The sequence below is a fragment of the Syngnathus leptorhynchus genome, chromosome 4 (assembly GCF_054491065.1).
Source record: "Syngnathus leptorhynchus isolate UIUO chromosome 4, UIUO_Slep, whole genome shotgun sequence".
Lineage (NCBI taxonomy): Eukaryota > Metazoa > Chordata > Actinopteri > Syngnathiformes > Syngnathidae > Syngnathus > Syngnathus leptorhynchus.
The window spans coordinates 5,750,408-5,764,218 of record NC_141198.1 but is presented as its reverse complement, the minus strand read 5'-3'; the positions used below and the strand labels follow the sequence as shown (position 1 = coordinate 5,764,218).

At 40.9% G+C, this 13,811-nt stretch overlaps 2 protein-coding genes and 1 pseudogene across 3 annotated transcripts; 2 read left to right on the top strand and 1 right to left on the bottom strand.

Annotated features, from left to right (window-relative positions):
• The first annotated feature begins 211 nt into the window (after window positions 1-211).
• On the top strand, window positions 212-7,118 carry adora2aa (adenosine A2a receptor a). The gene is made up of 3 exons (XM_085909744.1): window positions 212-411; window positions 1,455-2,120; window positions 4,864-7,118. Exons 2-3 carry the CDS (start codon window positions 1,783-1,785, stop codon window positions 5,825-5,827), a joined length of 1,302 nt encoding a protein of 433 aa, XP_085765870.1. The 5' UTR covers window positions 212-411; window positions 1,455-1,782; the 3' UTR covers window positions 5,828-7,118.
• Window positions 7,119-8,434: 1,316 nt separating this feature from the next.
• c8h22orf15 (chromosome 8 C22orf15 homolog) lies at window positions 8,435-9,597 on the top strand. The gene is made up of 5 exons (XM_085908954.1): window positions 8,435-8,459; window positions 8,573-8,659; window positions 8,942-9,064; window positions 9,305-9,376; window positions 9,452-9,597. Exons 1-5 carry the CDS (start codon window positions 8,435-8,437, stop codon window positions 9,595-9,597), a joined length of 453 nt encoding a protein of 150 aa, XP_085765080.1.
• Window positions 9,598-10,505: 908 nt separating this feature from the next.
• Window positions 10,506-13,558, bottom strand: LOC147057730 (uncharacterized; annotated as a pseudogene). Its single transcript, XR_015065847.1, has 3 exons — window positions 13,395-13,558; window positions 12,594-12,706; window positions 10,506-12,461 (listed from the first exon to the last, which is right to left on the bottom strand). The product of XR_015065847.1 is annotated as an uncharacterized LOC147057730 (transcript).
• Between the last annotated feature and the right edge of the window lie 253 nt (window positions 13,559-13,811).

Below are 13,811 nucleotides of genomic sequence, written 5' to 3'. Positions count from 1 at the left end.
ATTAAGGATCTTGTAATCCATTTAAAGTAAAGGTCAACAGATCTCAATGATCCTAAGCCATGAGCAATTGTAAACAATGAGATAAAATTTTCTATTATGGTTTGGCGTCCTGGCTAAAAAGCATGTCCGCATGACTCGCTGCCCGTCTCAGATGTCCCACTTTAATGTGTCATCAAGAGATAGGCCTACATCTGTCCACAGAGCAGGCTTTTAGCTGCTCCTTGGCTGAACAACAAACAGCCACTCATCACGCTGCATGTAAAGAGGGTGTGCCTCTTCTGTTTGAGTGATAAGAAGAAAAAAAAAAGAAAAAAAAAAAGCTGGTGCTATTGAACAGTAATATTCACGTTGAGAGCAGCACTCGGCCGAGATAAAGGAGACAAGAAACTGCATGGACGAGAATGAAATCAGGTATGTCGCTTTTATTGATAGAAATTTGCTTGAGGAAAATCCATCAAGGCAAAGGCTGAACATGAGTCCATATGCTCTATCTAGATTTAGTGTGGTGTGATCAAACAGACACGCAGACAATTTGAGGGACACCAAAATTCATGTTATAATCCAAATACTCACTTGGTTCATTCAATCTGTGGTTAAACTTTCACAGCAAATACAACAAACATGATATTTGCAGCTTCAATAACACCAGCGACGACGTGCTATTTTAACAATTTATTTCTCATTTAATTTCAATGATAATTATTTTGCTATTTTGTGCTGCGAGGATATAGTATATAGATTTTGTCATAAGGATCATATGTAGAATATTTGTCATGGAGTGATATAGTGATTTTATATTGTGCTCTTATCCACAAATTTAAAATCACCAGAGTTTAACACCATACATACATATTTGTATTCAGAACAAAAACTAATGATTTGGTTTTCCCTTGGTTACATCAAAAATACCACTGGGACACAAATGAGGTTAAAGTTTAATACAAGTGCTCACAGTGAACATTGTCTATAAATTCCCAATACTGCACAGCCGCAACTTGTGTATTTTATTCTAAATTTACGACACTGTAAATTCACAATTAAGAATAATTGTTAAGCAGAGCATGTTTCACAGATGAACCGACAGAAAAAAATATAATCGAATAAAAGAGTGCTTATCAAAAGTGATTGTGCCAACATCATTTGCATTTATGGTGTGGTGAACCACAATGAGAGGCAGCTTGCTTTCGTTCTTTTCCACTTCCTATGGTGGACCTCTCGTTTCATCTCTGTGCAGCTCTGCAAGCTGAAGTAACTTTGTTTGCCATCCATGCAATTGTTTTTGACTTGTGTAGATTTATATATATATATAAATATATATATATATATGACACACACGTGTGTATATATATATGTGTATATATATATATATTTCTCTTCATACTGCATATGTCATGCAAGCTTGTGTGGCACACTTCCTTGATTGCAAGAGCATTTCCTCCTTCTCTTCTCTGCAGCAACTGAATGTTCCATTGCCGTGCGTTGCTGGTAACATCTCACCCCCTCGAGAGATTCATGGGAAAAATCCACAGAGGGGAAGGACCTGCACGGATCTGGAGAGCAGAAGAGCTTTTGGTGGGAGAGGATGCAATTGATGCTGTCTCGTGTTTTATGACTAGGACTTTTTATCAGCAGTTTGAGTTGATCAAGCAGGAATGAGTCTTGGCGTTAGATGCCGAAGCTTGGAGGTCAAGATGCTGAGCTCAGTGGTAGCCAGGCCGTAGCTATGGTAGTCGAGGTGAGGCCTCCTCCATCCTCACTGGTAAAATATCCTCTTTTCTCATCATGCTGGAAAACCTCGCCGCCTCTGGCATTTACATCACGGTGGAGCTGCTGATTGCCATCTTCTCCGTGTTGGGCAACGTGCTGGTCTGCTGGGCCGTGTTCTTCAACAGCAACCTGCAGAGCAACACCAACTTCTTTTTGGTGTCGCTGGCTGTGGCTGACATCGCCGTGGGCGTGTTGGCCATTCCCTTCTCCATTGTTATCAGTATTGGCTTCTGCTCCAAATTCTACGGGTGCCTCTTCATTGCATGCTTCGTGCTCGTTCTCACCCAGAGCTCCATCTTCAGTCTGCTGGCCATTGCTATGGACCGCTACATTGCCATCAAGTTACCTCTCAGGTCAGTTTTGGTTCGTCTCCTTGATACTAACACGGCCTCAATTCCTCGAAAAGCTTCTGCGCGTCTCTGATGGTTTGGAAGCTCTGAATGTAGTCCTCACATTTCTTGAAATGTAGCTATAAAGTGAACATTACCATGGTAATATATGAAATAAAGTTGAAATAGACGAGGAGTATTCTCAAATGAACACTTCTTCGTTTTCATCAATTAGGACTGGCATTCAACCTGGTTCAGTTTTATTAATCACAGGAAAAGTCAAAGCCAAAATATGAACGATATTTTGTATATCGTCAAGCAAAGAGATTTTTGGTTCACATTTGTCGTAGTAAATGTGTTAGTTACGTATCATGCGTTTATATAAAACATTGATCATGAAAACAAAAGGGGACCAACCAGCATCACAAAATGCTTTATTGCCGACTTTCAATTTTGATGTGTTTTCAATGCTTTCAATTTTAAATTGAATCCACCTTTCTCTGAAAATAAAAGTGGGGATCACTAGGCTTCCGTGAGAAGCCAAGAGTTTATCAAGAACGCATCGAAACAATCACCTTATCTTCTACCGCCTTTGAGCGGTGCACAAATGTGGCAGCATAACGCTCACATTGGCTGGTGGTCAAACACATAGTCTATATTTTAAAAACTGTCAGAAGTCATGGCAATAAATGATATGGTGTTGTTACTTTCAGGTCACAGTTTTGAAGGTGAGAATTTGGGGAAATCAAGACATCATGACCAAAATAATTGCTAGAATCAAATCTTATAGTTAATGAATAAAATTGTGTTCACAGCAAGGGAGTTTAAATAAATAAATAAATAAATAAATAAATACGTAAAAAGGTCGGAAAGGATGTAGAGTTGAACCTAATATGTTTTTTAATTTGGTAAGTGGTAAGTAGCTTTACTTTACTTTTTTAAATGTAGAGTCTGTTATAATGATTAAGAGCATGACGCCAAAAATGACATCCATCTTTGGGAGTTGCATTTTAGGACTATGAGTACATTGCCAAATGTTAGCAACAGGTAAATTGTCAAAAGCACTTTTTTTGTCATTATCTTGTGTCATGTTTAGCTGAAAAAAATATCTGCTCAACAATTAGGAACAGTATTCATTTCAAAATATGTATTTATTTGTATGAAACTTTTATTCAACATTTGAATCGTTGATGTTGATGTCAGCCACAGGCAGGAGTGTCACTAACACATATGTACTTGACAGCGCAGATGTGACATTTGAACCCTAAAGTCACAGCTGAGTGTGGCCAGAAATGGCACCCCCCAGGAGGCCACATCTCCCCGGAGCAATAAAATGCATTTGGCTCTAATTGCTTCCGCAGACTATATTAAAAACTCATCCCTTTGCATGTCAGTGAAGGTATTGTTGGGACACATTTCAACTGTGACCTTTGTAAGGTCTGAGACCACATTGTGTTTCCTGTTTCCAGGGCACACGCATCCACGCACGCACTGTTTCACACAACTGAAAGCACTTGACATCATCTCCTCCTTTGCAGCGGAGGAGGGCTGTTGTTTTGACATTTTGCACTTTAACATTTGCAGAATGCCATCGAAACAAACCGATCCTTTCAGCTGCTCTCCCACACTGTGCGACATGCACCCTGAAAATAGAAGTACTTACAGACTTGTTTGTTTATCCCCCTTTCCCCCCCTCCCCTCTTTAAGCCCAGGAAGGGACCTTATTGTGATTCATACCAAACTTAGACATTTGGAATGACAGCACTGTCCTTCCTCCATGAGATCACAGTTGGAAGTAGGGGCAGGTAGTGCATTAGGTATCATTACCTGGGTCTTGAGTTGGGGCATGACTGTCACATTGCAATTACTCAAATTACTCAATTACTACTTCAGAATCAATAATTGTTCAATAACATGATGCAAGAGTAAAACACTAAATGATGAAAGATGCTGATGATTAAACAGAGGCTGAGATACATAATATAATGGAAGCAGATCTCTCGGGAAAAAGGAATCATGGTTTAGTTTATTATTATGAAAAATTCTGGGCAAAATTTCAAGATGCATTTAATGGTTTGAAGTATCCGAAATGTCCATAAAGTTGATGCATGTCAATTTAATAACCTATTTGAAGTATTTGAGTAATTCATGATGAATGAATACGTACGTACACTCGTTCAAAAGTACTTTAAGCACATTGGATTTATTAATGCCGAATACATAAATCTGTCATTGTTTATTCAAAACACATTTTGTTTATTAGTGGGATTTATTAATGCCGAATACATAAATCTGTCATTGTTTATTCAAAACACATTTTGTTGATTAGTTGTAAACTGTCACTTGTAATTGTTTCATCGACTTTGGACTGGCAAATTTACTGCGGCACATAAAGTTTATTGTCATGTTCATGACAAACATGTTAAAATACATAAATCTTGAGAATTTGCCTTACAAATCTCTGTGACTGTGCGGCCAAGACAAATTCCACAAAATTAAGAGACTGGAGCTTTGTGTGTGCAGTACATTGACAGAAATCATATGGAACACATATTAGAATGTTGGTTGTAGATTTCGATCAGTCCCTCATATGCCTGGCCACTCACGGCGCTAGCCAGGCAGCTGCGGGGGCACCGACCAACCCAAAAAATATGCCAAGATTCAAATAATAAATCTTTATCAGTGTTTTCTGATATTCTTTTGAATGGTTTTTCAACATGTTTTTTTTTTTGGTTGACGATGATGATGATGTTGTCTCCCATTGAAGGTACAACAGTCTGGTGACGGGCAAGCGGGCGCAGTACATCATCGCCATCTGCTGGGTTCTCTCCATTCTCATCGGCCTGACCCCCATGATGGGCTGGCACAAGTTGTCTGAGAAGGAAGACAACGAGTGCCCACCGGGTCTGATGACGTGCCTCTTTGAGGAGGTGGTGGTTATGGATTATATGGTGTACTTTAACTTTTTTGCCTGCGTCATGATTCCCCTGCTGCTGATGTTGGCCATCTACCTGTGTATCTTCATGGCAGCTCGCCACCAGCTCAAGCTCATTGAGGTCAAAGCGGTTCACGGGGAAAAGTCACGCTCCACTCTCCAGAAAGAGGTCCAAGCTGCCAAGTCTCTGGCCATCATAGTGGGCTTGTTTGCCGTCTGCTGGCTGCCCTTACATATCATCAACTGCTTCACTCTTTTTTGCCCCGAGTGTCACCGTCCGCCGCTCTTCATCATGTACGTGGCCATTATCCTGTCGCACGGCAACTCGGTGATCAACCCGTTCATCTACGCGTACCGCATCCGGGAGTTCCGGCAAACCTTCCGGAAAATAATCTACCGCCACATTTTAGGTCGGCAAGAGCTGCCGGAGAGAAGCGGCAGTAAGCGCAATTCGCTTCACAGCAGCTTCACCGACTCCATCAGGCTCAAGGCCAACGGCCTCAGCCTTGACCTTTGCTCTGAGCAGGGCGATGGCATTTCCGAAAACTCCGCTCGCGTCTCCCCTGTCGGAAGCGGTCTGTTGGCGCTATCCCAAACACCTCTGTCGCTTGTCGTGCTTAATGATCCCAAATTGGATCCCATCAGATTGACTCAAATACCCACGCGTCATCAACGGCATTATTTGGCGGCATCGGCGGCTGTGGAGGAAAGTAAAGAAGCAGAGAACCAGAGTGCCACGCAGCTTAACAGGCTGAACAGGGAAAGCAGCCTGAGTGCGCTGACTAAAGTGTCCTGACACGCACTGCGCAGTCATCACCATTACTCTGGTCAAATGTTTTTTTTTTTTTTTTTTAATCCTTATGTATGCCAAACAGCTCTTAAAAGCAGCCACTGATGTCCCGTGACAGGTATTAGTCATCATCATCAGGGGTGGTGCAGAAAAATATTGCAAAACATATTTATTTTCTATAAATCCTTGGCAGTGATGCATGGTGACAGGCACAATAATGAAATATTAATCAACCCGTGTATCCACTTTTGTATTGTCTTCCTCTCTTTACTCTAAAACATCTTTCTCCAAAATCTCTCCGTTGTTGAGTGTTCATTGTGTATTTGAGGCATTTTGTGCAAGTGACATGCCTAGCTGGTGACTGAAAATTGTTTGGAGGGTCTCTAAAGTGTGTTTTCCTCCAATTTAGGAGAAAAGACATTTTCATACCACAATCAGGCAATTCTGTTCTCGCACAATTTTCATGTCATGTTCATTACAGGATACCTTATTGCTGTCTTGAAAGCTAAAATAAAAAATGATAAACACTCATATTAAATGATTACATTTGTTTTGGGGGAAATGATCATTTGCAAAAAAATGTCACGGTTCTTTATGAGGGAAGTGTGAAGATGAAAAGAGAAACAGTTTTTTATTTACATTACATTACGCAAGATCCTAACTATTGAAATTGGTTGGACTCATCTCTCATATTAGATTTGGAAAATCTGGTTTACTCATCCTGAGAAAATCATATTTAATCAGTCAGACTATCTTTGGAGCTCTTTATTTTCCCAGCGTTACTTTCAGTTCCCCTGTGAGTTCCGGTTAGAAGAGTCAGGACCTACTTCTGTTTGAAATGGTCCCCGGGGGGCTAAAGTACTTTTCAAATATTTACCACACAGACTACCAGGGTCTTTGTCCTCGGTTTCTATTTGAATGGGGTTGCTCAGAGGGGTAAAATGCATCTCATGTTGCAACAGTAAAACATAAGGACAACATTTTTGCTTGCTGCTGCTATTCACCATTCAGAACAGGGGTGTTAAACTTACTTTTGTCGCGGGCCACATCGTAATCATAGTTTCCTTCGGCGGGGCCATTATGACTGTCAACGCCATAAATGATATACAGTATACAGTAACAAACTGATGAATAACAAATTTTAAAATAAGAGACGAGTAAAAACTGTTCCAATATTTTCAAAAGATGAATGGTAATAAACATTTCTCGCAATACCTCTATTTTGTGAAATGAAGACAATTTGTTATTGTAATATTGATAACACAATTTGTCTTCGCGGGCCACATAAAATGATGGGGCGGGCCGTTTCTGGACCCCGGGCCTTGAGTTTGATAGCAATGATTTAGAACTATATCAGACAAGCTCTCAGCGGTTCAACACATTTAATAAACATGCTGTAAAATGCAATGCGTGATTACATTTCATTTACTTTTCATTTCAAGATATCTGTTGTCTCATGTATTTATGTCGGTGTCCCTTCAATAAATCCTGGTTTAAGCTGCATTTGGTCGCCCTGGCTCAACTCATTCCTGACAATATCATGATTTGCGTCCTCTCTCAAAATGTATCATGGTTTAGCCACCACGCAACCTTCTACAATTTGGTTCATTTGTTCCATTTTTTTCGCTGAGGTTCGTCCTGAAATAGTGCTCCTGCAACCTCGCCCGTGCTTTCGTTACAACTCCCTGCTGAGTTCAACTATTTATTGTCAAACCAGGGGAAACCAACACTGACATCTGGTGGCAAGTTTTGCAAAGTACACCTCATCTGACACTGATCAGTATTTAATTAAAAATAGAAGTTGCACGTTGCATGTGTGGTTGATATTTGTTTTTTATTTGATAAATCCATTTTCTACACCGGTTCAATTCAACGCACTCACATCTTTTAAATTGAAATAGATTTTCCGATTGAAGTCATTTTTGGTACACTAGGACACCATCTTATTGATATAGCTTCAGCTGTAACAAAGCGCTTTATTTTTGAAATATATATATATAAATATTGCCAAAACCCGCAAGGTGTCGGAACATATGCTTCAGTATGTTTCATCACACTTCATCTTCTGCATTGTAGGTTTTATGACATGACTTCCAATGATTGGCTCAGCTCTGTGCCTTAACAAGGAAAGTGGGAATTACAAATTTAGACACATACATTTAGAATAAGATTGCTCAACTAGATTCAACTTTTTTCTTCAGAATTTTGTGACAGACCATAATATATGGCTCTTTCAGAGTGCAGAGTGCCTTTCTGTCTCTGTGTAGAAAATCCATGGAGACCGACCACAGTGATTCCCCCTTTTTCACACATTTAACAAGATCTGGATTTTACGGGACGCAATGGTGCAATGCGTGTGTGTGTGTGTGTGTGTGTGTGTGTGTGTGTGTGTGTGTGTGTGTGTGTGTGTGTGTGTGTGTGTGTTTGCCATCTTTGTATCTCATTCATACAGTGTCTCCCTTGCAAGCTGAGTCTTTGTGTGGAGCACAAAACCGATTTAACAGCCTCCGTTGTTGACCTCTGCATGTTGGTAACTCCCTGGTCCCTTTGACATAAACACATGAGGCTGGAACCTGACAAGATCTCAAACCACGGAGGAAAATAAGCTTTGAAATGTTTGTCACTGTCCTGTTTGGAGGTTAGAAATATTCACATTGCCTATATTTTAGCGTATTGTAGTCATGATTGTTTTATTTGCGATTCATTTTGCGTGTACCACTTACAATCATCTTTTTTTTTCTCTCTCTCTAGAAAGCAAAATGGAAATGTTTAACATCAACTGCAAACTGATCCACTTTGTCCACAATTTAAAGGAGCGCTGTGGCGTGGACTTGAATGGTATTAATTCATTAATGCTCTTATCAGTTGTGTGACTATTTTCTGGGTCTTGCAACAACTATTTTAGTCATTTGTAAACTCACCAATTAACTTTATTTGCATTTTGGGCTGAACAATGAGTAAAGAAAAAAATACTTGTGACCCAATAGTGAGTTTCTTCTGTTTTTACAAAACACTGCATGATATTGACAATATGAAATGTGAAAAGAAACAGCATACAGCGAAAAGACAAATATATCGATGAGTGTATTTGACAAAGTCGTGCGCTGTTGTGTCCGACAGAGCGTGTGGACCTGATGAGCCGCAACGGGAGAGTAGTGAACTTAGAAACCAAGCAACTCGGTGTGGATCTGGCAAGCGGCCTGCTGGCAGAGAGACAGCATTATGTCCTCCTACAAGTTTGTCGTGAGTCCTCCTTACCCTCCTCTTCCTTTCTGAAGAAATATAACCTCATATCAGAATCCGGAAACATATTTGGCGACATAGTTTGAGATGTTACACAAAGCGATTGGGATGCAGTTTCACAAATGACATTGTTGGGTTGACCTCTCCTTTAAATTGAGCTGTATCTTATCCCTCCATTGATTTTGGAGGACACAGTATATACGAACACAACTCAAATGTATATGTACTTTTTCACTTTAGGAAATGATGATGGAGACCAGAAGTATATTTCCCTATTACGCAATGTCGGCCAGAGTCATCCGGAATTAAAAGGTGATTTAAGTTAGCAAGTGACCGCCCCCTCTCCAAAAAAAGTACAAACTGAATTTGGAATTGATTCCTCTGCAGAGCCGCTGAGGAAAGTGTGCAACCCTGGCCAAGAGCGAGACAAGAAGGTCAATTCCGTGCGGAGAGGTCACGCACGCAGGAGAGCTGGAGCAAAAACATCTGTCAATTGTGAGCACGGCCAACATTCATCAACTCATCATATCTGAGCACTTATCCTGCTTAGGGTCATGGATGAAGCTAACTCTTACACTTTTGTTTGTAACGTTTTCTTTTCATTAGTGATGCGTCCGGGAACACCGATGCGTCGGCGCATGTGTCGAGCTCATAGAGCGGAGCCCCGTTTTGGTGCGCGTAAAAAAAGTCACGTGACCGAACGAGCAGCACTAGCGTCTGTCAAGGAAGCGAGCCAAAGCTCTGTTAAAGGAAACGCATTGTCAACTGAATGGATCTGTCAAAACAATATCTGATCTTTTGCGGTTCATCCTCGAGGTTATCAAGAATTATGGAGCAGCCTCAAGTCAGATACTGGGGCAATCCAAAGACCCACTCCACTGCACTCCAGCCTCATTTGATGCAGCCAAACGGAAGGCGATACGCTTCTGATTGTGTTTTTTAGACCAAGCGCGGTTTGTCGACGTAATGATGATGTCATTTCAAAGTGGTCCCGGACGCCCTCTAGCGAAAGACCATGGGACGTTTTGTTGTTGTTACCCCAGCAAACAAAACCAAGGTAGCGTGCAAAGAAATGTTAGATTTGAATATATTTTAATAGCAAATTAGCGTGCCTTTGTTGTGTGTAGTCTCACATGAATGTTACTGGCCAGAAAGCGTTCAGCCGCTTGTGCGTCATTGATGCCAGATGAAGCCTTGAAACTTTCCATCCACGTGCTTCACAAAAAAAGGAAAGCTTGTGACGTTTCATACGCACACTGGCGGTCAAAGCCTTCGTGGTCGAAATTAGGTCTGGTATTTGTGTATGTGATCTGCTTGATTATTTTGAGGTTAATGGCATGGTATCAAATGAACTAGTGATATGCTGTGCATGAGACTTACCTTACTTGTGTCGTAAAATGTTGGGAATTAAACACATCCCATGGTTCTCCATTTCTTAAGGCGCATCACATAACGCGTATCGGCATTAGTCATCGTTTAATATCATTCCACATAATTTCATACTTCTCCACCTGATTCCACATTGTTCAATGTCATTCTGTACAATTCATGATTCCAAGGCATTCCACATGCTTTTATATTTTGTCAGTCAGCATTTCTACACAAATTGCTTCATCCATTTTACTGCAAAATGAAAAGAATTGGCCTAACTTTTTCCGGTGCGGAGAGCAGGGTTGAATCACCACACAAGCACAAGACAGGAAAAAAAAGTCTTGTTTTTTTCAGCTTTTTCTTTTTTACAAGTCATGACAAGCCAGTTAACTATATCATCATCCATGCAAAAACTCATGAAGTCTGCTCAAATAGAAGGTGAAAACCTTTCTCCCCAACACTTGGAATTCTCAATAGAGACTCTTTGGCAAGTGATTGAGAAGGCAACAGAGTTAGGCGTGTGCTACCGTGTGCTTGATTAAGCTTCCCCTGTGAGAGAATTTTTGGCCGCAAACTGAGCATGAAAAAGGTTTCTCACCAGTGTGGGTTCTTGCGTGAATTTTTAAGTTTCCCTTCACTGCAAATCTTTTGCCACAAACTGAGCATGAAAAAGGTTTCTCACCAGTGTGGGTTCTTGTATGACTTTTTAAGTTTCCTTTTTCTGAGAATTTCTGGCCACAAACTGAGCATGAAAAAGGTTTCTCACCAGTGTGGGTTCTTGTGTGACTTTTAAAGGTTTCCTTGCAACTCAATTTCTGGCCGCAAACTGAGCATGAAAAAGGTTTCTCGCCAGTGTGGATTCTTGTGTGACTTTTAAAGGTTTCCTTGCAACTCAATTTCTGGCCGCAAACTGAGCATGAAAAAGGTTTCTCGCCAGTGTGGGTTCTTGCGTGAATTTTTAAGTTTCCCTTCACTGCAAATCTTTTGCCACAAACTGAGCATGAAAAAGGTTTCTCGCCAGCGTGGATTCTTGTGTGCGTTTTTAAGACTGACTTATAAGAGAATTTTTGGCCACAAACTGAGCATGAAAAAGGTTTCTCGCCGGTGTGAGTACTTGTGTGGCTTTTTAAGACGTTCTTATAAGAGAATTTTTGGCCACAAACTGAGCATGAAAATGGTTTCTCACCAGTGTGGAATCTTTTGTGCGTAGTTAAATGTCCATTCTGAGAGAATTTTTGGCCACAAACTGAGCATGAAAAAGGTTTCTCGCCAGTGTGGATTCTTGTGTGCGAATTTAAAGTTCCCTTTTGAGCAAATGTTCGGCCACAAACTGAGCATGAAAAAGGTTTCTCGCCTGTGTGGATTCTTGTGTGCGTATTTAAATTTTGCTTAAGAGCAAATGTTTGGCCACAAACTGAGCATGTAAAAGGTTTCTCGCCAGTGTGGATTCTCGTATGCATATTTAAATTTTGCCTCCGACTAAATTTTTGCCCACAATCTGAGCAGGTAAAGTTTTTCTTTCTTGTGTGCATTTTCATGTGTTGTTTCAAAAAACTGTTATTAGCACAAAATTTCCCACACTGAGAACATTGCCTGTGTTTGTTTTGAGACTCATCATCACCAGCAGGACCATGTGACGACACCTCTAATCTATCTAATGGTGGAGCTGCTTGTGATCCTCCACAGTGGTCTCCATCACCTTCTCTGGTCATTGGTTGACTTGAGCTGCAGCTCGGAGGCTCCGCCCCTTTGCTCACCTCCCGTTGAGTCTCATCGAAACTCGTCACAGGAACACCAGTCAATGTCATCTTGCAGGTATCCTCCTCTTCCTCCTCTTTAATGTCGCAGGAGTCCTCAGCCTCCTCTTGACTAGAAGGCCGCTCTGGCTCTTCCTCCTCTTTTATATTGCAAAGAAACTTCTGCTCCATTTGTTCATTGAAGTGATGGACCTCTTTGCCCACATCTTCCTCTTTAATGCGAGTGCGCTTTGGCACTAGCTGCTTCGGACGAATAGCTTCACTGATGTCTGCAAAACAAGACAAACACATTGAAACTTACAGTTGAAGAGAAACTGGTCAAACCGATAGACTTTTTCCAATCTCTCTATCACACATGACACTGGAAGAGGATTTGTAATAGAAACTAAATATGTACTAACCTGCTCTGCGCAACACAACATAAGGCTGCAGCCAAAGACATTCCTGTCGTCGACGACGACGACGGTCCTTTTCCTCCACGTACTTTGCTGTGGTCCTCGCAGACATTTTCACACTGCAATCACAACACTTGTTCAACGATGTTTGGCTAATAAAAGTGCGAGCTATTTGTTGAAGTTATTGAATATACGTTATCCCATATTTTTGCAATAGTATTTTGTGTTTTGTTAGATCAGAGGTGCCAAACTCATTTCACATCGTGGGCCACACACGGCCAGTACAAAACTTTGTTGCCTGGAGAGAGGGGGTGGTTTCATCTGCTGTAGTGCCGCGTGGACTGACCGCCATTAAACAACCCGAGATCTTGCCAACAACAAACCAACTGTAACCCCATCTTTGTTTGTTCAGCGACGGACATCTCAAACAACACGCAACGGATGTTTTGTTTACAACCTGAACTTAAACTGACCCAATACACAAAACGACAAATCGGACCTGTTTTAGCAAACTGGCGGCATTGAGATTTGAAATCGGGAGCATGTCTGCCAGCAAGCATCACTACTAATCCTCCCCTTTGGAGTTTTTTCACAGCACAGTATTACTCTTGGCACAGCCAAGAATCAGCATGTGATGATGGCTCATTTGAGATCGAACATTCGTCGAGGTTAATCAAGCTAAATATCTAAAGTTAGCACTGATAGCTACCATGCTAATGAAAGCGGACCGCACTTCTGTACTGCAACCAAGCCGTACTACAAATAACGTTGCTCACATGATAACTTAGGTACATCGTCGTAATTTACCTCTTTCGTCGTTGCGGTCGTCGAGAAACTACTGTTACTGATTCACCACACAAGTTGCGTGTTTATCTGATGCAGCCGAATGGAAGACGGTACGCTTCTGTTTGAGTTTTTAAACCGAGCGCGGTTTTGATGTCGTCGCTTTATTTCCTGTCACGTAATGATGACGTCATTTGATAGGTCCCGAACGCCCTCTAGCGAAGGACCGTGGGATGTTTAACCTTTAACTACTACTACTACTACTACTACTACTACTACTACTACTACTACTACTACTACTACTAATAATAATAATAATAATAATAATAATAATAACAATAAATTTTATTTGTAAAGCACTTTTCATAAAAGAATCTCAAAGTGCTACAGAAATAAGACTAGTAATAAAACCACAAGAAACCAGAATAAAGGCATAAAAGC

Excerpts from the sequence above, each read along its gene's own strand:
- adora2aa (XM_085909744.1), top strand. The coding sequence starts at position 1,783 with ATGCTGGAAAACCTCGCCGCCTCTGGCATTTACATCACGGTGGAGCTG. Across the intron at positions 2,121-4,863 it reads GCCATCAAGTTACCTCTCAG|GTACAACAGTCTGGTGACGG; the intron begins GTCAGTTTTGGT and ends CTCCCATTGAAG.
- c8h22orf15 (XM_085908954.1), top strand. The coding sequence starts at position 8,435 with ATGTTTGTCACTGTCCTGTTTGGAG. Across the intron at positions 9,065-9,304 it reads TGTCCTCCTACAAGTTTGTC|GAAATGATGATGGAGACCAG; the intron begins GTGAGTCCTCCT and ends TTTTCACTTTAG. Across the intron at positions 9,377-9,451 it reads GAGTCATCCGGAATTAAAAG|AGCCGCTGAGGAAAGTGTGC; the intron begins GTGATTTAAGTT and ends ATTCCTCTGCAG.